The sequence below is a fragment of the Pteronotus mesoamericanus genome, unplaced genomic scaffold, assembly GCF_021234165.1.
Source record: "Pteronotus mesoamericanus isolate MK-2021 breed Mesoamerican mustached bat unplaced genomic scaffold, CSHL_Meso_final scaffold_36, whole genome shotgun sequence".
In the NCBI taxonomy this organism is placed as follows: Eukaryota; Metazoa; Chordata; class Mammalia; order Chiroptera; family Mormoopidae; genus Pteronotus; species Pteronotus mesoamericanus.
The window spans coordinates 492,117-512,214 of record NW_026555313.1 but is presented as its reverse complement, the minus strand read 5'-3'; the positions used below and the strand labels follow the sequence as shown (position 1 = coordinate 512,214).

General features: G+C 38.3%; 1 protein-coding gene across 1 annotated transcript in view; it reads right to left on the bottom strand.

Annotated features, from left to right (window-relative positions):
* Nucleotides 1-8,374, bottom strand: part of CUNH11orf97 (chromosome unknown C11orf97 homolog) — a 30,242-nt gene extending 21,868 nt beyond the window's left edge. The window contains exons 1-2 of the mRNA XM_054592591.1: nucleotides 8,149-8,374; nucleotides 3,637-3,741 (exon numbers count right to left, since the gene is read on the bottom strand). Of these exons, the coding sequence (XP_054448566.1) occupies nucleotides 3,637-3,741; nucleotides 8,149-8,374 (331 nt within the window). The remainder of the gene's footprint in view (nucleotides 1-3,636; nucleotides 3,742-8,148) is intronic.
* Between the last annotated feature and the right edge of the window lie 11,724 nt (nucleotides 8,375-20,098).

Genomic DNA, 20,098 nt, shown 5'->3' with positions numbered 1-20,098 from the left:
AATGATAGAAAAAAGCAGAGAGAAGAAAATAATGTAAAGAATTACAGAGTAACTTGGGAGGGTGTATGGTTTCTATTTAACCTGGTAGAGAAGTTACCTCTGAGAAAATGACATTTCAACTGAAATTTGAATGGAGAGAAAGGAAGACATTTGATGGTCTAGGTGAATGTAAAGGTCCTGTGGCAGGAATGAGTTTGGCCTGTTCCAGAAGATCAAGAAAGCCTATGTGGCTAAAGTAGATTAGGAAAGTATAGGAGCTGAGTTCAAAGAGGTGAGCTGGCCATATAAGGAGTTAAAAATGAAAACTAAGAATAATAAGCCATTGGAGAGTGTTGAGCATGGACGTAATATGCAGTGATTTACACCTGTAAGAGATCCCTCTGTGTTCTGTGCAGAGAATAGGATGGTGTTGCTGAAACTGTAAGAGATGATGGAGGCTTGGGCAAGGTTGCAGTTGGGGAAATTTAGGGTATATTTCAAATATAGATTCAATAAGATTAGCTGATGGCCTGGATACAAAGTGTGGGGACTTGACTTCTGGGTCTTTGGCCTAATCAACTGAGTGAATGGTAGTGCCACTTCTTTATTTTTTTTTTTAAGGTTTTCTTTATTTATTTTTAGAGAGATGGGAAGGAAGAGAGAAAGAAGGAAAGAAACATTGATCTGTGAGAGATACATGATTGGTTTCTTCTCACATGCCCCCAACTGGGGACCTGGCCCGCAACGCAGGCATGTGCCCTGACCAGGAGTGCAACTGGCAACATTGCTATGGCAGGCCAGTGCTCAGTCCACTGAGCCACACCAGCCAGAGCAGTGGTACCATTTCTTAAGAAGGGTCAGACCTGTTGAAGTATGGGATTTTAAAAGCTGGAGTAGGAGTAAGAGTTCTATTCTGGACATGTTAAATTTGAGAGGCCTATTAGACATCCAAGTGGAAAGTTAAGTAGGCTTTGGGGAATTGAGAGGGAAAACAGAGCCTAGAAATATCAATCTTGGAGTATAATATGCCTAGATATGATCACCCAGGGAGTGGATGTAGATCAAGAAAAGGGCCTGTAACTGAATTCTCCAAAGTTTAGAGCAAAAATTCTCCAAAGTGGTATGAGCAAAATCAGGAGATTGGAGTATGGTGAGCTGTAGGCTAAGCTGAGGACAGGTTTTAACAGGGAAGATGTAAACAATTGCATCAGATGCTACATAGAAGTTGAGTTTGGTGAGTTTGTGGATTATATCTGAGCTTCAAGATCATTGGATTTGACCTTCGTGAGGAAAGACATTTGCACATTAGATAAAAACAGCTTCCCTGGATTCATGGAAGCAAAAGCCTAACTGGAATGGGTAAAGGAGAAAAGGATAGGCAAAAAAGTGGGTCAAGTTTACCTGACCCAGTGAGATCATGGGTCAAGTTTACTAACTCTTAACATCTGTAGAAGTCATAAATCCCTACAATTTTTTACAGAATTTTGGGTCTATGTAACAAGCTGTGTTTCCCAGGAAAAGAAGCCATATCTTTCATCATATATTTAAAGCTCTGTGTCACTGACACCTGGAGCTAGAAGGCCCAGTGGCTGACCCAGAGCTACCAAAACTCAGACTAAACTGAAAGAGGTGGCGCCTTCTCCAGGTGCTAGTTCCCTGCCATGGCCAAGGACATGGGGCTTCCAGCCATTTAAAAAAGAAGGAAAAACAACAGCAGTTTTTGTTTTCCATAAGTTGAGTCCTTTTAAAACTTAGCTTTAAGCCCCAGTAGGGTGGCTTATTTGGTTGGAGCATTGTCCCACAGGACAAAAGGTTGTGGGTTTGATTTGCTGTCAGGACACATACTTAGGTGTGGTTCCATCCCTGGTCAGGGTGCCTATAGAAGGGAGACAACCAATTGATATTTCTCTTTCACATCAGTGTTTCTCTGCGTCTCTCTCCCTTCCTCTCTTTCTAAAACTGAATAAGCATATCTTTGGGTGAGGATTAAAAAATAAATAAATAAATTATGTTAAAAACAAAAAACCTTAAAAAAAAAATCTAGCCTCAGCTTTGAAAGATTTTTCTAGGCTAGAATAGCACCTCTGAGTGACCCCTAGTGGATGTTATAAAAATGCAGCCCAAGCATTCTATTTTATATGAACATATTTGAAAAGATAGCTTAGAAAAATGAATTTTTATAAACCGAATGGTATTTCCTATTTACTTAGCTTGTCTTATAATCAAATGTATACAATAACATAACATCTAAATGGTATATAAATTATACATTTATAAGTGTATAAATGAAAGTAAAACCCAAATATAAGGGTATAGACTTAAAAAAATATTTTAACCACCAGGAAAATGGTATATGTAGGCTGGGTTTCAGAGAAACAGTTAAGCAGCCATTCTCCATCCATCCATAGAGCTCAAACTAGACTTTAAACTTTCTTTCAAGAGGGGAGGGGGTGGGTGGCGGGGGAAGAAGGTCTGGGGAGATAAATGGTAATGGGGAAATACAAGAAAAATGTAAAAAAAATATTGATTTCAAAATACAAAAAATGTAAAAATATGTATGTATAATTAAATGTTTATAAAACATTTTTAAAAAACTTTCCTTCAAGATACCATATGAACAAAATTGGCCATTTTGCTGGTCTTTCTTTTTGTAAGAATCAGTGATACAGAAGACCTAAAATGGTGTTTCTATGGCTGGTTTTGAATAAAGAGGGCAAATATGTCATGGAGTCTGAAATGATGTACCTCGGGGCCTGCAGCATCTGCTCTTAGGAATTTTTAGAGAATCTGGGCAGTGCCTGCCAGGTGTCCAACAATACTCCTCAGGAAATGTCAAGCTCTCTGAGTATAGGAGTCACGTTTTACAGTTCTTTTATTTCTCCTAGAAATGCTGGTACCCAAGTGAGTTGCAATAAAAACCTGATGATTTGGAGAGCATGAGGTATGCTCCTAGTAATCACTGAGAAAAAACTGCGAAAATGAGGGGCTCCAACAGTTTCCAAATAACATCTGTGAGGAATTCTGAGGATTCTAGAGCATATCTTTCTCCAAGTGAGCCATCAGTGAAAGTTATCAATACCATGTAACTTACAGACTATGTGTATGTACAATAAAATCCATGGATGAGTTGACCTATTTAAATGACTTATAGTCTTCTGGGCCAGGGATTTGCAAAGTGGGGTCCCTGGACTTGCAGTATCATCACCTTGGAATGTGATAGAAATGTAAATTCTTGAACCCCACCCCAGACGTACTGAGCCAGTTCCAAGCAATCTGCTTTTAATAGTCTCCTCAGTAATTCTGATGAAATTTAGCTTTGGAAACCACTTTTATTGGTCATACTTATACTGATAAAAATTAAAGATGTTATCGTGCTTTTCAGGCACTTGGAGAACAATTCTGTTTGTCATTAAATAGAAATAACTCTTCCAAAAAATGTGGGACAGCAATGCAGATACTGATACCTAGCTCTTTTTTTCCTAACTATAAGAGCTTATTTGGATATAAGCGAGTAATTATAAAATTAGCACAATAATTTCCAAAAAAAACCATCTTTCTGTTGACAGTCGTGGTTTTTGCAATAAACAATCATTCTGCCATCAAATGGGCAATTTTATGTCCATTTCACAAATACACTTCCTTTGTCACTGAGATTACCTGCAGGTGGATTTGTAATGTGGCATTCATCTCTCTTAATATAAAGTTCTTCTTCCAGTACTTCCTTAATTCTCTTATGTGGCTCACAATATAAAAATTTCTTCCCTATAAAGACATTAACAAATTTGGTTATGTATCATACATTCTTCCTAACCTTCTAGCCATTATACCTACACAAATATCTTAAAAACAACAACAACAACAAAAGACATATCCTTCTATACAAATACGGATGATTTACCCTGCAGACTCTATTTTGGGAAGATCTCTTTCATTCCGGCTTCTGGTTCTTTTGGGACTTACGCTTTCTTATAATTCCTGAACTTCTGGGGTAGTTTAAGATACCTCTTTTAGGTATTATGAAGAAGCTAATGTCTTCATTAGCGTCAAGAAAACTCGTTTATTCGATAAATTCTTATTAAAGACCTACTCTGTGCCAGGCATTTGGCTAGGTAAGGACAAAGGATATAGCCATGAATAATTCCGGTGTGTGCATGGAGTCCACAAGCCAGATATACAACAGAGCAGCCTCACCATTATTTAACAATCATTTTTTAGGGGCTGAATCCAAATTGCAGTAGTGAACAAATTATGGACAAATGATGTTGCGCTGGCCTCTAGACCTGGCCTTATAGGACATTGCTGCACTAGTGGAGGACTGTATCATTTGTTCTAAGCACCTCAGCTGTATTTCTTTGGCCCTGTGCTATCTGACCCCATCTGTCTCTCCCATCTCTCCTGCTGGCCTTTCTCTCATTCTCTAAGTGCCATCATGGCCCTTCTGCCCATTCCCACGTTCTATTTTCTCTGCCTAAAATGTCTCTCTCCTAATTTTTTGCCTGGGTAACTTCTTCTCAAATTTCGGATGTAGCCTTGAATGTCAGTTCTTTAAGAATATGTTCCCTGACTCCACAATCTTGAAATGCCCCTGGTTTATTCTGCTTATACTACTTTCTACTTTTCTTTTGTTTCACGTAATGCAATTTGTCAATTTATTTATTTACTTTATATACAATTGCTTGCGTAACTATTAGTTTCATATATGTCTTCCTTACCAAACCATAAATACCCTAAGGGCAAGGATGTCTGTTCAGTCAGCAGAGTCCTAGAAGAGAGGTTGGCATAATAATAGATACTCAGCAAATGTGTGTTCAAATAGAACTAAGCCTTGTTAAGTTACACAGAGCTCAAGACCATTCTGTGTGCATGTCTGCCAGTGTAGCTTTGTGAATGTCAGGAAACTAGTACTCCTAGTTTTCGTACCCAAAATCTCAATGCAAAGAACTGTGAAAAACCTAAACAACAAAATACTTTAGCTATTCAGATTTGACTTTAAACTCACAAAGACATGGCAGGTGTCTCATCTTTTCTGGACTAATGAATGAAGAACACAAGTGAATAAATTTGGCTTACGTGCAGACTGGCTCAAATGGGGCAAGAAACCTGTGGTCCTCCGGCATTCCTGGTCATGAAGGCCCACACACACAGCAATAGACACGGACAAGGTAGAGATTCTTTGTACGTCTCAATCTGGTTTCCCCAAAGTTAGGAGTCATATGAATGAGAGATAGAATCAGCATTACTCTAATTTTAGAATAAACTTTTTTGATTAAAATTTAGGCAGTTAAGGTTTTAAGAAATGTGGCCAAGAAGGAAGAAAAGTCTAACCAGGTCAGTTCAAGTCTTTTGACACATTTCAGCCCTGCTGCTTCAAGAATTTACAGAGGAAATCACTAAAGGTTTTGAGAAACTGTAAAAAATGGGAGAGTAGAAAAGAGCCAATATAGGGAAATATTCCCTGCTCCAAAAAAGAAATGAAGGAAGGAAGGAAAGGGGTGAGAAAAAAGAAAACTAGCAGCAGCTTAATGTTGATCTTCACCAAAATTTTAAATGAATCAATCAACAGCTTGATTGTGAGTACAAGGAGCTGTGTTTACTAAGTAGCTAAGGATTGCTAAAAACAATATTATTCCAGAATAAATTGGATTTTTTGTTGTTGTTGTTATTAAGAGCTAATAACAATTGCTACAATTTATTGAATGCTACCATGCCCTAAACATCTTACATACATTATTTCTCTTTCTCACCATTATGCTATGGGTAGATACAATTATTCCTATTTTATAGGTGAAAAAGTAACTCCCAGAAGTCACAAAACTCATCAAAAAATTAACTGCCTTGCCTACCTGACTATTCCAAACCCAAATTACTAAAAAAGCTAGATTAGCGAGATGTACCCATAACAGATCTACGTTTCAGCAATGCATTTGATAAAGTGTATTTATAAAAGACAGAATGCCCATGCCAAAGATGCTGACTGACAAGTCAAGGGCTACTAGAGACTCTTCCTGGCATTGTTGAGATCATCTAATTTGCTGATTTGGATGTATGAACTTCCAGCAGACTCACCAAATGTGAGAATGGCACAAACTTGGTGAATGGCAAACTCAAGACTCAGCGAGCTAGTTCTATATCTGGAATGAAGTGCTAATATCTATAGGATGTTATTGATGAGGGTAAATAGAATAACATGTATTTAGGATCAAACAAATGAACTGCTTAAGTGTAGGATAGAAAAGGCCTGGCTCAAGTATTTTTTAAATGAACAGAGGAGAAAAGAAACTATGGATGCCATAGACAGCATTTGTTAAATGTGTTAATAATATAAAATACAGCTAATGTAATTTGGATCCATTTAATAGAAGAATAATGTTCCGATCAAAGGAGGCTATAGTCCTACCACACTATTCTAATCTGATCATATCTAGAATACTGGATTCAGTGATTTAATAAGCTGGAGAATATTGGAAGAGATCATCCATTGTGATGAATGTGCTATAAATTATTTTAAAGGTAACACTGAAGTCTATGAAAGATTGATGAGTGCTCAAACTAACCATTTTTATAATTCAAGGATGGAATTATATAATTTCAATGAGTAAAGACTACATTTTATCTGTGTATATTTAAGAGCAGATCTATGATTAGGGAGTTGAAGCTGCAGGGCAACTGAAGACCTTTCCAAAAAACAGACTGAAGACTTCTCCAAAAAAATTTGAAAATTGAATGAGTACTTTGTGTAGGTGTGAACAGCCTGTCTCTGCTTAGACTGAGACCCTAAAAGGAGGCTTTCAGGGAGGCTGAGGAAGGAACTGTATATGCCCAGCCCCTGACTTTGTGAGTTCCAGATAGTTTAGACTCCTGCCTCTCAATTTATCACTCACTTCCCTGCAACTTGTCCCATGCCAAGCATGCAGTAAGGACTCGGTGTTTGTTGAGTCCATGCTTGAGTGATTACTTCTACCTTTTACACCTATAGCCACAGGAATAAAGAACCCTTAAATTCTAGCATCTTTAATGAGAAAATTCCCAGATAGAATTTTGTCAAAATAAGGAATTACTTAAACATACTAAATGCTGTAATATACTGAATTCAGGTGCTCTAAGGCCTCCTCATGCTGTTAATAATAAAAGAAAGGAGGTATCATAATCAGTCATATTAGGGCTGATGCTGATGGAAGAGGCCTTTTCACAAGGAGGCAGAGGTTCTGTGGCTTCTTGATGAGAGGTCTTGAGGGAGGATGGTGTGTGGTCCCCTGGGCCAGGAGAGCTGAGCCTCTTCAGCCCAACCCTTCCTCCGGGGGATGGCGGAGCAAAGAGGGAATTGCTGGAACCGACAGCTTTCTAGAGAGGCACGGAGGAGATGCTGCAGAAGGGCTGGCAACCTCTGGAGTCCCTCTTTGGCTTATTATTTTCACCAGCATCGTTCCTTAGCACCTACTGAAAACCTGTGGGGATCCAGGGACTGTGAAAAACCTGTAAATTCATGGAACAATATGGCTGAGCGGTGTGACCTGGCGCGGACTCAAGTTACAACAGTCGGTTGTAACGGTGGACCAGAACTGCCTTTACTTATTTGAATACTGTCGGTGCGTTTGGCAGGGCAGAGAGGAGACAGCAGTGTGTTAAAAGATGGCGTATAATTGTGAGGCTCTAGAAGGATTGGATAATAATTTATGGACTGAAAGTCCAAAAGATGAGAGTCTAAGTGTTTTAAGTATTTCTCCCGCACTGAGTGACCGTGATCAAGTCACTTCCCTTTCTCTAGTCTAGAGCTCAATTTCCTGGTCTGTACAATGAAGGAATTGCCAAAAATGATCTACATGTTTCCGTGTATAAAATTTATATATTTTATTATATTTTAAGTTTGTATTATATATAATATTTTAATACTTTCATATTTTCATAAGTTATATGTACACATTTTTTTTTTCAATACCTTCCAGACCAATGACGCTACCAATTAAGTCGCGGGCAATTTGGGGAAACGGACTGAATGCTTTCTGCCACAGTGCCATCACCTCTTTCTTTGCCAAAACATCAGCTCTACCCCCTCCCTCCAAAATCTTCTCTGCTTCAGTCAGTCTCACTCCGGTTTCCCGGTTCCCTTCTCACCGGTTCTCCACACCGCACGACCCTCTGCGCAGGGTCCGCGGCTGATGGGCAATACACACTGTTGGCGGGGCTCCTGGGGGCCGCCGGAACTGGGCTCCCAGCGCGCTCCACCCCCCAGCCCAGCCGGCTGCCCAGGCTGCTCCCCGCCGCTGCTCGTCTCGGGCGCCGCCGCCGTAGTCTCTACCATCCCCTTCTCCACTCTTGGGCCGCCGGGGTCTTCTCCCCTGGCCTTCTCAGCTCCGCCGCAGGCTGCCGGAGAATGCGAGGCGTCTCCGGTTGCCATAGTGACTGCGGATCCTCCCCGCCCCCAGCCGCTCTCAGCAGGCTTCTCCAGGGCCCCAGGGGTCCAGCACGCCGACGCGGGCGCTGAAGTTAGGGAGCTGCGATTAGTTATTGACCAAAGCAAAGGTCTTGCCGTTCATCTCTGCTTCGTCGCTCACGTTAGTTTCGCAAGAGAGACTTGACTATTCCTGGGTAAGGAAACAGATTCAGAAATAGCTAAAGACATTGTCTGAGGCTGTACAGCTAGGAAGCGACACAGCGCGAATACGGTTTCAGAAAACTCTAGCCCGGGAGCGTAAAGACTACATCACCTTAAGGAACACGTAGGGGCGGGAGCTGGCGCTGGACCGATGAGTTGGAGGTCAAGTCGCTGGTTTCGCGCAGTGCTATGCTTAGGGTGTCTGCTCCCAACTACACACACAAAGTGATTAGTAAATGAATGTTGAGGGTTCTTAGCTTTTGGATTCTAAGTTTTTATTATTGTTGTTGTTGTTGTTAAACAACTTTTGTAGTTTCCAAGCACTTTTGTATTCACAGTCTATTTCAATCTATAAGAGGTCGATCTGGAAAAAGTCCCGCCATTGTTAATACAAGGAGAGCAGTTTGTGCCACAGGGATGTAACCTGGCAGCCAAGGAGAGTGGCCTGGAAGCCACATTCATGAACAATGATGACTTCACTGTACTAGTCAGTGGGGGCAGTAGAGCAGTTGAGTGAGCATGTGTACTGTGTGGCCATCACATTCAAAATGACTGAGCTAATAGAGCAATGAATCTGCGTCAAATTTTGCATTAAGCTTGAACATTCCTGCATGGAAACATATTCAGAAGGCTGCAGCTATGGTCAGTGATTGACAGCTTCCTTATGACAACACGCCTGATCATGCATCATGTCTTATGCACAGTTTTCTTGAGAAACATCAAATCATGCAGGTGACTCAGTTCCCCTACAGCCCAGGTTTGGTGCCCTGCAACTTCTGGCTTTCCCCAAAACTAAAATCACCTTTGAAAGGGAAGAGATTTCAGACCATGGATGGGATTCAGGAAAATATGATGTGGCACCTAATGGCAACTGGGGGAACTGTTTGAGGTCCCATGGTGCCTACTTTGAAGGGGACTGAGGCATCATTGTCCTATGTACAATGTTTCTTGAATCTTGTATCTTCTTCAGTAAATGTCTCTATTTTTCATAGTACAAGGCTGGGTACTTTGTGGACAGACCTGGGCTGATCAGTTTACAGATGAGGAAATCAAATTCAGAAAAGCTTGCTTTGATAGCAAATAGGAAAATCAAGAGTTTTATTTGGAGTATAAGGTTGCTTGTGTTTTGTTTTTGCAACCATATAAAAAAGGCTTTTTGTTGTGTTAATTCTAGGAAAGTTAAATGTTCATTATTTTACAGAGTTAAATAATTCTACAAGGCTTGTAACCAAATACAGGGTAACCCCTCTGCCTCCACTTCACCCCAGAGGCAGCCACTTTCACCTCTTTGGCTGATAATGTACTTTTTACAACCTTATAACCAAATGCTTATTTTGCTACTGTTTATTTTTCAATTTTCTGTGTCACACGTTGATTTTCTACTGTGGGAGATGAGAATTTAATTAGTGTTCATGCTCTCCATCTCACAGGTACCTACTGTCCCCTCCAAATGCTAATACAGATAAGCCGTAATTTTGGCTGGAGCATTTTACATTACTGTGAATGACTATGTATAAACTCCAGCAACAGCTGCACTATGTAGTATCCTGTGGTCACTTCTCTGTTCTGGAGTTAATAATTGCCTTGTTTTTTAATTTGCTTCCTTTTTAATGTCCTTATCACTAATTAATTCCCAAACTCTTCATTCTTGTGTAAATCTCTCCATATGTTCAAACACATGAGGGATTCTATCAGTTTTGTCTTTTCTAAGAAGTCCCTTTCAGAGAGTCTGGACTGGTTGGTCGCTCTTTAGACCTGTGGTTGCACAGCTGTTGTCTAAGGACTTCCCTTCACCATCATACCTTTCTCTTGTGTTGGATCACTGATTTGTTAATCCCATCTTTTTCTCTTTCTTGCTTTACTCACTTGGTGGAGCCTATCTCCAGTAGCTCTTTGAGAAATGGTCTATGGGAGGTAAAAATGTCCAACTCTTTACAGGTTTGCAAATGTCTTTATTTTATTCTCTATTAAAGTAGAGGCCTAGCTGGATAAAGAACTCGGGAGTGGAAATAGTTTTTCCTCAGAATTTTTTTTATCCTTACCTGAGGACTTGCTCATTGATTTTAGATACAAGGGAAGGGGAGGAGAAAGAGAGGGAGAGAAACACCAGTGTGAGAAGGAAGCATCAATTGGCTGACTTTTGTATGTGCTCCACCAGGAGGCCAAACCCGCAACCTAGTTATGTACCCTGACTGGGAATAAAAACTGAGATCTTTGGGTTTGTGGGGCTATGCCCAGCCAACTGAACCACACCAGCCAGAGCATTTCCTCAGAATTTTAAAGTCATTGCATCATTGCCTTTCTGGCATCGCTGTTACCATAGAACTCTGCTGTCATTCTATTTCTGTTCCCTTGTTGTAGGACCTGTTTTTTTCTTTCTAGAAACTTGGAGGATTTCTCTTTGTCTTTATTGTTGTGAAACTTCAAACATCTTAATACGGGTCAAATTTTTAATCATTTTGCTGGGTACTAAGTAGATCATTTCAGACTTGAAACTCATGTTCTTCATTTTAAATACTTTTTCGTGAATCACTTCATTGCAGTGACTTTGTTTTCTCTGTTCTCTCTGGAACCCTGTTATTTGTATGGTAAATCTCCTGATTTGTCCTCTAATTTTCTTTTTATTAATTTTTATTGTTCAAATACATTTCTCTCCATTTTCCCTCCACCACTTTCCCCTGCCCCACCCACCCCCACCTCCCACCCTCAATCCTTCCCCTCTTGGGTTTTGTACGTGGGTCCTTTATACATGTTCCTTGATTTGACCCTTCCCTTTATTTTCCCCATGACCCCAACTCCCTCCTTCCCTCTTGTTACTGTCAGTTTCATTTTTCTTTCAATGTCGCTGGTTATATTCTCCTTGCTTGTTTGTTTTGTTGATTAGGTTCCACTTATGGGTGAGACCCTATGGTATTTGTCTTTCACCTGCTGGTGCATTTCGCTTAGCATAATGCTCTACAGTTCCATCCATGCTGTTGCAAGGGGTAGTAGCTCTTTCTTTCTTTCTGCTGCATAGTATTCCATTGTGTAAATGTGCCATCATTTTTTGATCCACGCATTTATTGATGGGCACTTAGGTTGCTTCCAGCACTAGATTATTGTAAATTCTGCTGCTATAAAAATTGGGGTGCATAGGTTCTTTTTAATTGGTGTTTTGGAATTCTTAGGGTATAATCCCAGCAGTGGAATCACTGGGTCAAAAAGCAGTTCCATTTTTAGCTTTTTGAGGAAATTCCAAACTATTTTCCACAGTGGCTGTACTAGTCTGCATTCCCACCAGCAGTGGACTAGGGTTCCCTTTTCTCCAAAACCTTGTCAGCACCCGTTGTTTGTTGCTTTATTTATGATGGCCATTCTGACTGGTGTGACGTGGTATCTCACTGTGGTTTTAATTTGCATTTTTCTGATGGCTAGTGATGCTGAGCATCCTTTCATATGTCTATGGGCCCCATGTATGTCCTCCTTGGACAAGTATCTGTTCAGGTCCTTTGCCCATTTTTTTAATTGGTTTGTTTGTCTTCTTGGAGTGGAGTCATGTGAGTTCTTTATGTATTTTGGAGATCAAACCCTTGTCCAAGGTATCATCAGCAAATATATTTTCCCATACAATTGGATCCCTTTTCATTTTGCTGATGTTTTCTTTAGCTGTGCAGAAGCTTCTTATTTTGATGAATATGACACCAGCACAGAAATAATCAAGTAGCTCAATGAAATAAAATGAGCATTCTAGAAACATATATAGCTGTAGACAACATATTATATGATTAAATTGATATTTCAAATCAATGGGGGAAATAAGGCTTATTCAACAAATAAAGTGCATGGACCACTATTACGTGAAATAAAACAAAAATAGAGCCATATTTCACTCATTATATAAAAAATATTCAAGTAAGTCAAAAATCAATATGTAAAATCTAAGGAGTTTTAGGAGAAAATACAAAATAATATTTTTCTTACCCTGAAGTAAAATATTCAAACCCAGAAGGTATAAAGTAAAATGTTAACAATATGACTATATTAAACATTTAAGACTATGCAGTAATATACATGTTAAAAAAGGTAAAGGACAAGTAATAGAATAGGAAAGTATTTGCTATTCTAAATAGTCTAAATTTGCACATCTAAAAAAGGGTAAATAGCTTTTTTATTTTTAGGGAAAAAATTCTACAAACATTTAGTCAAAAAATGAATAAAGAATATCAAAAAGTCATTTGAAGCTTTTTAAAAATAATAGAAATAGACAATAAATATACAAAAACAAGTTTAGTTTCATAATATAATAAAGTAACAATTAAAATAACACACCATTGTCACAGATTAATAAATATTAAAAATATTGGTAATATCAAGTGTTGGTGACTGAAAGGAAATGGGTATTCATAGAAACTTTTTCTTCATCTTCTTAAAGCAGTCCCTTTAGCATATTTTGCAGTGCTGTTCTGGTGGAGGTGTATTTTTTTAGCCATCTTTTGTCTGGGAAACTTAATTTCACCTCCCATTTTAATTGAGAACTTTGCTGGGTAGAGCAGTCTTGGCTGCAGGCCTTTGCTTTTCATGACTTGGAATATTTCTTGCCATTCCCTTCTGGCTTTTTGTAGTGTTTCTGTTGAGAAGTCAGTTGCTAGCCATATTGGGGCTCCCTTGTATGTTACTACCTCTTTCTCCCTTGCTGCCTTTAGGATTCTCTTTTTTTCTTTGATATTTGCTATTTTAATTATGATGTGTCTTGGAGTGGACCTCATTGGGTTCCTCTTGAATGGGACCCTCTGTGCTTTCTGGACTTGTGTGACTATGTCTCTCCTCAAATTAGGGAGGTTTTACATTATTACTTTTTCAAACAGGTTCTCTATCCCTTGCTCCTCTTCTTCTTCTTCTGGTATCCCTATTATATGTATATTATTATTACGGTTTCAGGTTGTCCTGCATATCATACATTTGGTGCACTAAGTTTCTTGAGCATTCTATAACCAGTATTTTGAACTTTGCATCTATTAGATTGCTTATCTTCATTTTGCTTAGTACTTTCTCTGAAAGTACTTGTTCTTTCATTTCAGCCATGTTTCTTTGTCTTTTGGCAGCCTCCTTGTGTTTGTTTCTATGTATTACATAGAGTGGCTATGTCTCCCTGGCTTGGTAGAGTGGCCTGATGTAGTAGGCATCCTGTACAGTCCAGTGGCACAGCCTCACCCAATCTGGGTACTGAGTTGCACTCACTGTGTGGTCTGTATACGTCTTCCTCTTATAGTTGACCCTTAATTACTGTTGGCGCATCCAAGGTCAGCCACTGCCTGTGTTCTGTCCAGGGTCACACAGTGTAAGCTGTGAAGTGATCTGCAGATGGCCGCTACTTGTGCTGGGCTTGGAGGTGCCCTGTCAAGGCCAAGCTGTGAACCAAGGTCAACTGCTGCTCATGCTGGGCCTGGTAAAACTTAACAAGAGGTACAAGGTTTGCTGAAGCCATATGCTGCTTGTTTGAGATAATTTAGGAAAGTCTGAAGCATGGGTCAAGACAAGTCACGCATGTGGAAAAGCCACTGGAAAAAGTTTGGTTGGGCCCAAAAGTTAGGTGGGGCAGGGCCTCAGAGAATCAGCAGGGTGGGTCAAACAGTGTGAGCCAAGTTGATGGAGTCTTAGATATGGCACCCACCTGCTGGCTCTGTGGAGGGAGGGCTCAGGAAAGGAATGGTGGCTTCTGTCAGCACTTCTCTCTGGGAAAAAGCTGCCCCCCAGCTCTCATCCTGGTGCTGGACAATTCAGTTCCTCCCTGAATATCTCTGATGCCTTTCACTTTGCTGCTACCACACTGGAGCTCAGAGGGAGTGAGTCTAAGTCTGTGTGTGGGCCCTTTAAAAGGTCTGCCAGGGCCTTCCTAAGTCTCTGTCTTCCACAGCCTCAACCCCCACTGGTTTTTGAAGCCAGAAGTCATGGCAACTTCTCTTCCTGGCATGGGAACACTGGGCTGGTAGGCTAGTGTGGGCCTGGGACCCCTTGCTTTTGAGATATCCCTCTTTATTTTTAGCTGCCACATGTGGGTGTGGGACCAGCCTGTTTCACATCTTCACCCCTCTTACCAGTCATGTAGTTTCTTCTTTAATTCCATAGTTAATAGGACTTCCATTCAGCTCACTTTCTGATGGTTCTGAATGATGGTTCTATAGTTTAGTTGTGTTTTTGATGTGGTTGTGCAAGGAGACAAGCAATGTTTATCTACGCCTCCATCTTTTTTTTAAAATTTATTTTGTCAAATACATTTGTTTCTGCCTTCCCCCACCACTATCCCTTGCCCCCTCCCCCATCTCCCTCCCTTAATCCTTCCCCTTTGGTTTTGTCCATGAGTCCTTGCTATATATTCCTTGACTTTCCCCTCCATCTTGACTCAGAAGTCACTGGCAATATTTTTCTACTAAGTTTTAAAATCAAAAAGTATGAGGCCTCCAAATTTGGTGCTCAGTAACATTTAGTACTTTTCAAATTGCTTTCATCATGTTTTATAGTTCTCAGAACAAAAGTTTTCTATTTATTTAGTTAAATTTATTTCAAAGTATTTTATTCTTTTCTATGGTATTGTAAATAAAATTGCTTTCTTAATAATTACTTAATTTTCAGTTTGCTCACTGACAATATTTAGAAATACAGTTGATTTTTGTACATTGATCTTGTATCCTAGAGCATTGCTGAATGCATTTATTAGTTCTAGTAGTTTTTTTCCAATGGATTCCTTATGATTTTCTATATACAAGGTCTCATCACTTGCAAATAGATGTATTTTTACTTCTTTTCCAGTCTGGATGCCTTTTATTTTCTTGCCTAATTGCCCTGGCTAGAATTTCCAGTACAATATTTAATAGAAGTGGTGAGAATAGACATAGTTGTCTTGTCCTTGATCTCAAAAAAGAACGTTCACCACTAAGTTAGGATATTAGTTTTGAGTTTTTATAGATGCCCTTTATGGGGTTTAGGAAGTTCTCTTCTATTCCTAATCTGTGTGTGTTTTTATCATGAAGATTAGCTATAGCTCTTTGCTGGGTTATTTTACTGGTTGTTTTAGTGTTTATACTATACATCTTTAACTTTTCACAGGCTACCTCTAAGAGATATTATACCACTTCAGGTACTTCAGGTATAATTTAAGAACTTTCCATTTCTCCCGTCCCAGCCATTATATAATTGTTGGCATATATTTTACTTTTAAGTATGTTATAAACTCTGTACAAATATTTTTGTTTAAACAATATCCTTTTAAATCTTATTTTATAAATCTGTATTATAACATTTACTTGTAAAATTAATCTATGGGACCATTGAGGGTATTTTGAGAATCACAAACATTTGAACTTATCTTTTTTATATGACTAAATGACTAAGTTTTTTTTTTTACCATCTAACTCATTTTTTAAGTATTAAATATATTTACATTGTTGTGTAACACCTCTAGAATGTTTTTGTCTTGCAAAGTGACAATTTATACCCACTGGAGACCAACTCCCTATTTCCCCCAGCAGCTGGCAACAACCCATCCTACTTTCTGTTTCTGTGAGTTTAAATACTTTAGATCTCATAGTCAGTCATACAGTACGTATCTTATTGTGACTGGTTTACTTCATTTAACATAATGTTCTCATGAATCATCCCTTTTCTAGCATGTGACAGGATCTTTTTTAAGGCTTAATAATATTGTTTTATGTGTATGTATTTTCTTTATTCATTCATCTGTTGAAGGACATTTGGGTTGCTTTTGCCTCTTGTCTATTCTGAATAATCTATAATAAATGTGGGTGAGCAAGTATCTCTATATATTTTTTATATTAATTCCTTACCAGATACCTGATTTGCAATTATTTATCCCATCTCTATGTTTCCCTTCCCCTTGAAACTCCTCCAGATTTCTATTATCTTCTGTATATTGATTTTTCTTTTATTCCTATACTGTTTCATTTCTAGCAAAAAATATGTAAAATCCTTCCCCTTGCCATGCTAGATATCCCAAGCCTATATTATTCTACTTCTTTTTCTTTATGGCTGATTTTCTTTACAAGATCATTCACATTTGGTCTCCAGTTGCTCACACCTAGTTCACTTAAACACACACACACACACACACACACACACACACACTTTATTTATTTTTAGAGAGAGGGGAAGGGAAGAAGAAAGAGAGGGAGAGAAGCATCCATGTGTGAGAGGCACATCAAGTGGCTGCCTCTCAGCAGGCCCCCAGCCCAGGACCTATTCTGCAACCCTGGCATATGCCCTGACCAGGACTGAAGTGGTGACCTTTCTGTTTGCAGGATGATGCCCAACCCACTGAGCCACACCAGTTAGGTCCCAATTTACATTTTAATTTCCCACAGCCTGTTTCCATTCTCACCATGTTATTTGACTTAGTCTTTTAAGGTTACCAAGTACCTACTAATCTCCAAATCAAGCTATGCTTTCTCATGTTTCTTTGTCTCTCTAGTTTGACAATGGTTTATATCCCATTTTTTCTTGAAAATACCCTCTTGGTTTCCAAAACTGCATTTTCCTGACTCTCCAGCTACCTTTTTAGTGGTAATGTCCCCCTTGATGTCATCATCCTTTTCAGAATTCCAAACTCATCAATGTAGATATTCCAAGTTTCCTCTTTGCTTTTCTGGGGCGGGGGCTGTTGGTTGTGTTCTGTATCTAGATCTGGGTTGTAGTTACATGGGTGTGCTCACTTTGTAGAAATCACCAAGATTTCTGAGCTTTACTGTTTTCTGTACCTCTACAAAATTATACAAAAATTAAACATATTTTAGAAAAAAATTAGTCTGAAAATTTTACTCATAAAAAGTATGGTTTACTGTGACCAAATAAAAAGGATTCTGCAATTACTGTTTTTCCCTTTTTGTATCCAATATCAAAAAGCTTGGAGATAATTTAATAGCTGCAGTAATCACAATATATTAATTTAGGTGGTTTGTTTCCTTCTTTGTCCTTCTAAATGGTTTTTGATTTTTTATTCCCACTTATTATGTTTTAAATTATATGCCACCTGGCAATCTTTTTTGGGAACAAATTATTGATAAAAATGTTTAAAGTTTATTGCCTTCCCCAGAAAATGTGGTTACTATTCTCTTTATTAAAAAAAAAAGCAACTAAAAATGAACAACAAAAACAGGACGGCTTATCCTTTTTTCATTTTAATTAAAACATGTTCAATAGGTGGAGGCACAACCCAAGAATAAAATTTTCTTGTAAAAAGTTATACATTGTATTGTTACTATAGTACTTTGTGTTAATGATATATTAGTTAAAACTAGGTGGATTAATTTTTACATTTTGTGTTTAATTCTATAGATTTTGAACATATCTCCAGAAGTCATTTCAGTCTTCCGCTTAGTAACAGGGTAACTCAATAAGCAATGGATGTTTAATGCTTTGTTTTTCCTTCAGGGAAGTATTGAATAGATGCTGTAATCGCTTTAATAGCCTAGTTTCTAACATTCCTGATCTAAATTACTTTAAAAGCCAACAAAATGCTTCTTATAATAATTAACCCATCTTTTCAAATTTGTTGAATGTTGTCAAATGGATTATTTTTGGGCAATTATTTTGTTTCCTGCTATATACCATTTAATGAATAAACTGTTCCTTTCAATTACAAAGGGCTTTTTGCTTGGGATTTTAAAATTCCAGTGAATAGGTGAGATCTACTGTTTTTTTTTTTTTTTAAAATAATTCACAGCTCTGCAGCCCCAAGGAAGATACACCCTTTAAATTTGGTGAAGAGATGCTCATATGCCCCTACTTACTATGGAAAACAACAAAAGGATGAAATTAGTCATTGCAGGGTATCTAATTTTAAAAACCAGTTTTACTGAAGCATAACTTATGTAAAAAACTTAATTCCATTTAATATATAGAGTTTAATGACTTGGGCAGTTGTATGCTCATATATCTGCAAAACTACCACTACAATCAAGATACAGAACATTTCCACCATTTCCAAAAAATTCTTCCTACCTTTCAAAAGAAAAGTCTTTATTTATTTATTTCTGATGCGAGAGGCATCAATTGGTTGCCTCTCAAACACGCTAGACTTGGGACCAAAGCCACAACTCAATCATGTGCCTTGATGGAGAATTGGACCAGTGACCTATCGGTTTGTGGGAGGACATTCAACCAAGTTACAACGTCAGGGCCTTCCTGCCCTTTTCCAGTCCAAATTCTGTCCCTGTCACCAGGCTGCTCTGCTGTCTATAAATGAATTAATTTTCCCCCAAATATATATTCAGTTGTTCCAGCACTATATTTTTAAGGGAATTTCTCATTGAAATCCTTAGCAGCTTTGTCAATAATAAATTGATCATTTATATCTGGATCTATTTCTAGGCTCTATTCTGTTGATCTATATATGTCTATTTACCATTACCACACTGTATTAAAACTGCTGTTTCACAGTTAGTTTTGAAATCAGGTTGTATAAATTCCAACTTTATTTTTTTTAAATTTGCTTTGGCACTTATAATTTAATTTTGATTTTAGAGACAGGGGAAGGGAGAAAGAGAGGGAGAGAACATCAATGTGAGGGAGAAACACTGATCGGTTGCCTTCTGTAAGCACACCGACCTGGGGCCGAACCCCGAACCCGGAACCCGGGCTTGTGCCGCAACTGCGAAATCAAACCAGCGACCTTTTGGTTTGGGGGATGAAGCCCAACTGAGCCACACCAGCAGGGCAGGCGCTTATGAAACTTTTGTTTACTTACGTTTTATGTCATAAAATGCAGTTTGCTCCTAATGGTAATTTTTATATCCTGAGACACTACCATAAATAAACTACACAAAATTAATAGGAAATAAAATGGAATTTTTGTTATGATTATTTGATAGACTAACTGGTGGTGCATGGATATTAACATTCAAAACCATCACAGATGAAAAGCTTTATTTAATCGTGAGCTTTCTGGAAACTTAGTTCATGACGATGGGTGATTTACTTAACCTCCATTAGCCCAAATTCCTCATTTCTATCATGGTATCTACTTCATGGTTATTGTGAGGCTCACATGAGATAATAATGCACGTGAGAACCTATAGCACAGTTGGTACATAGTAAGCACTCAACTGTTAGCTATTAATACTATCACAGTGGTTTGATGTATCATATCTTGGATATTTAAAAACTTTCATAAATAAGATCAGATGAGACTATTTCATTCATGCATTACATAAATGATTGTGGAAAGATGATAAACAAATATAACATTTTTTACACTATTATTTTGATATATTTTATCTTGGAATTAATTTTTAAAGTGAAAGTAACTGCAAAAATAAATTATACCATATTTTTTATATTTAAATAACAAATGAAGAGTTTTAGATCTGTAATGACATTAAAAGAGAATTGTCTATTTCCCCAGTTGTTTTATACCTGGAACTGGCTAGTTCCCTTACCAGCTCATTCTTCTCTGACAAAGGCTGTTGGCTGTGTTTATCCCTTTTCTTCTAGTAGTAAAGAGCCTATGCATCAACTTAATAGTATTTTATTAAACAA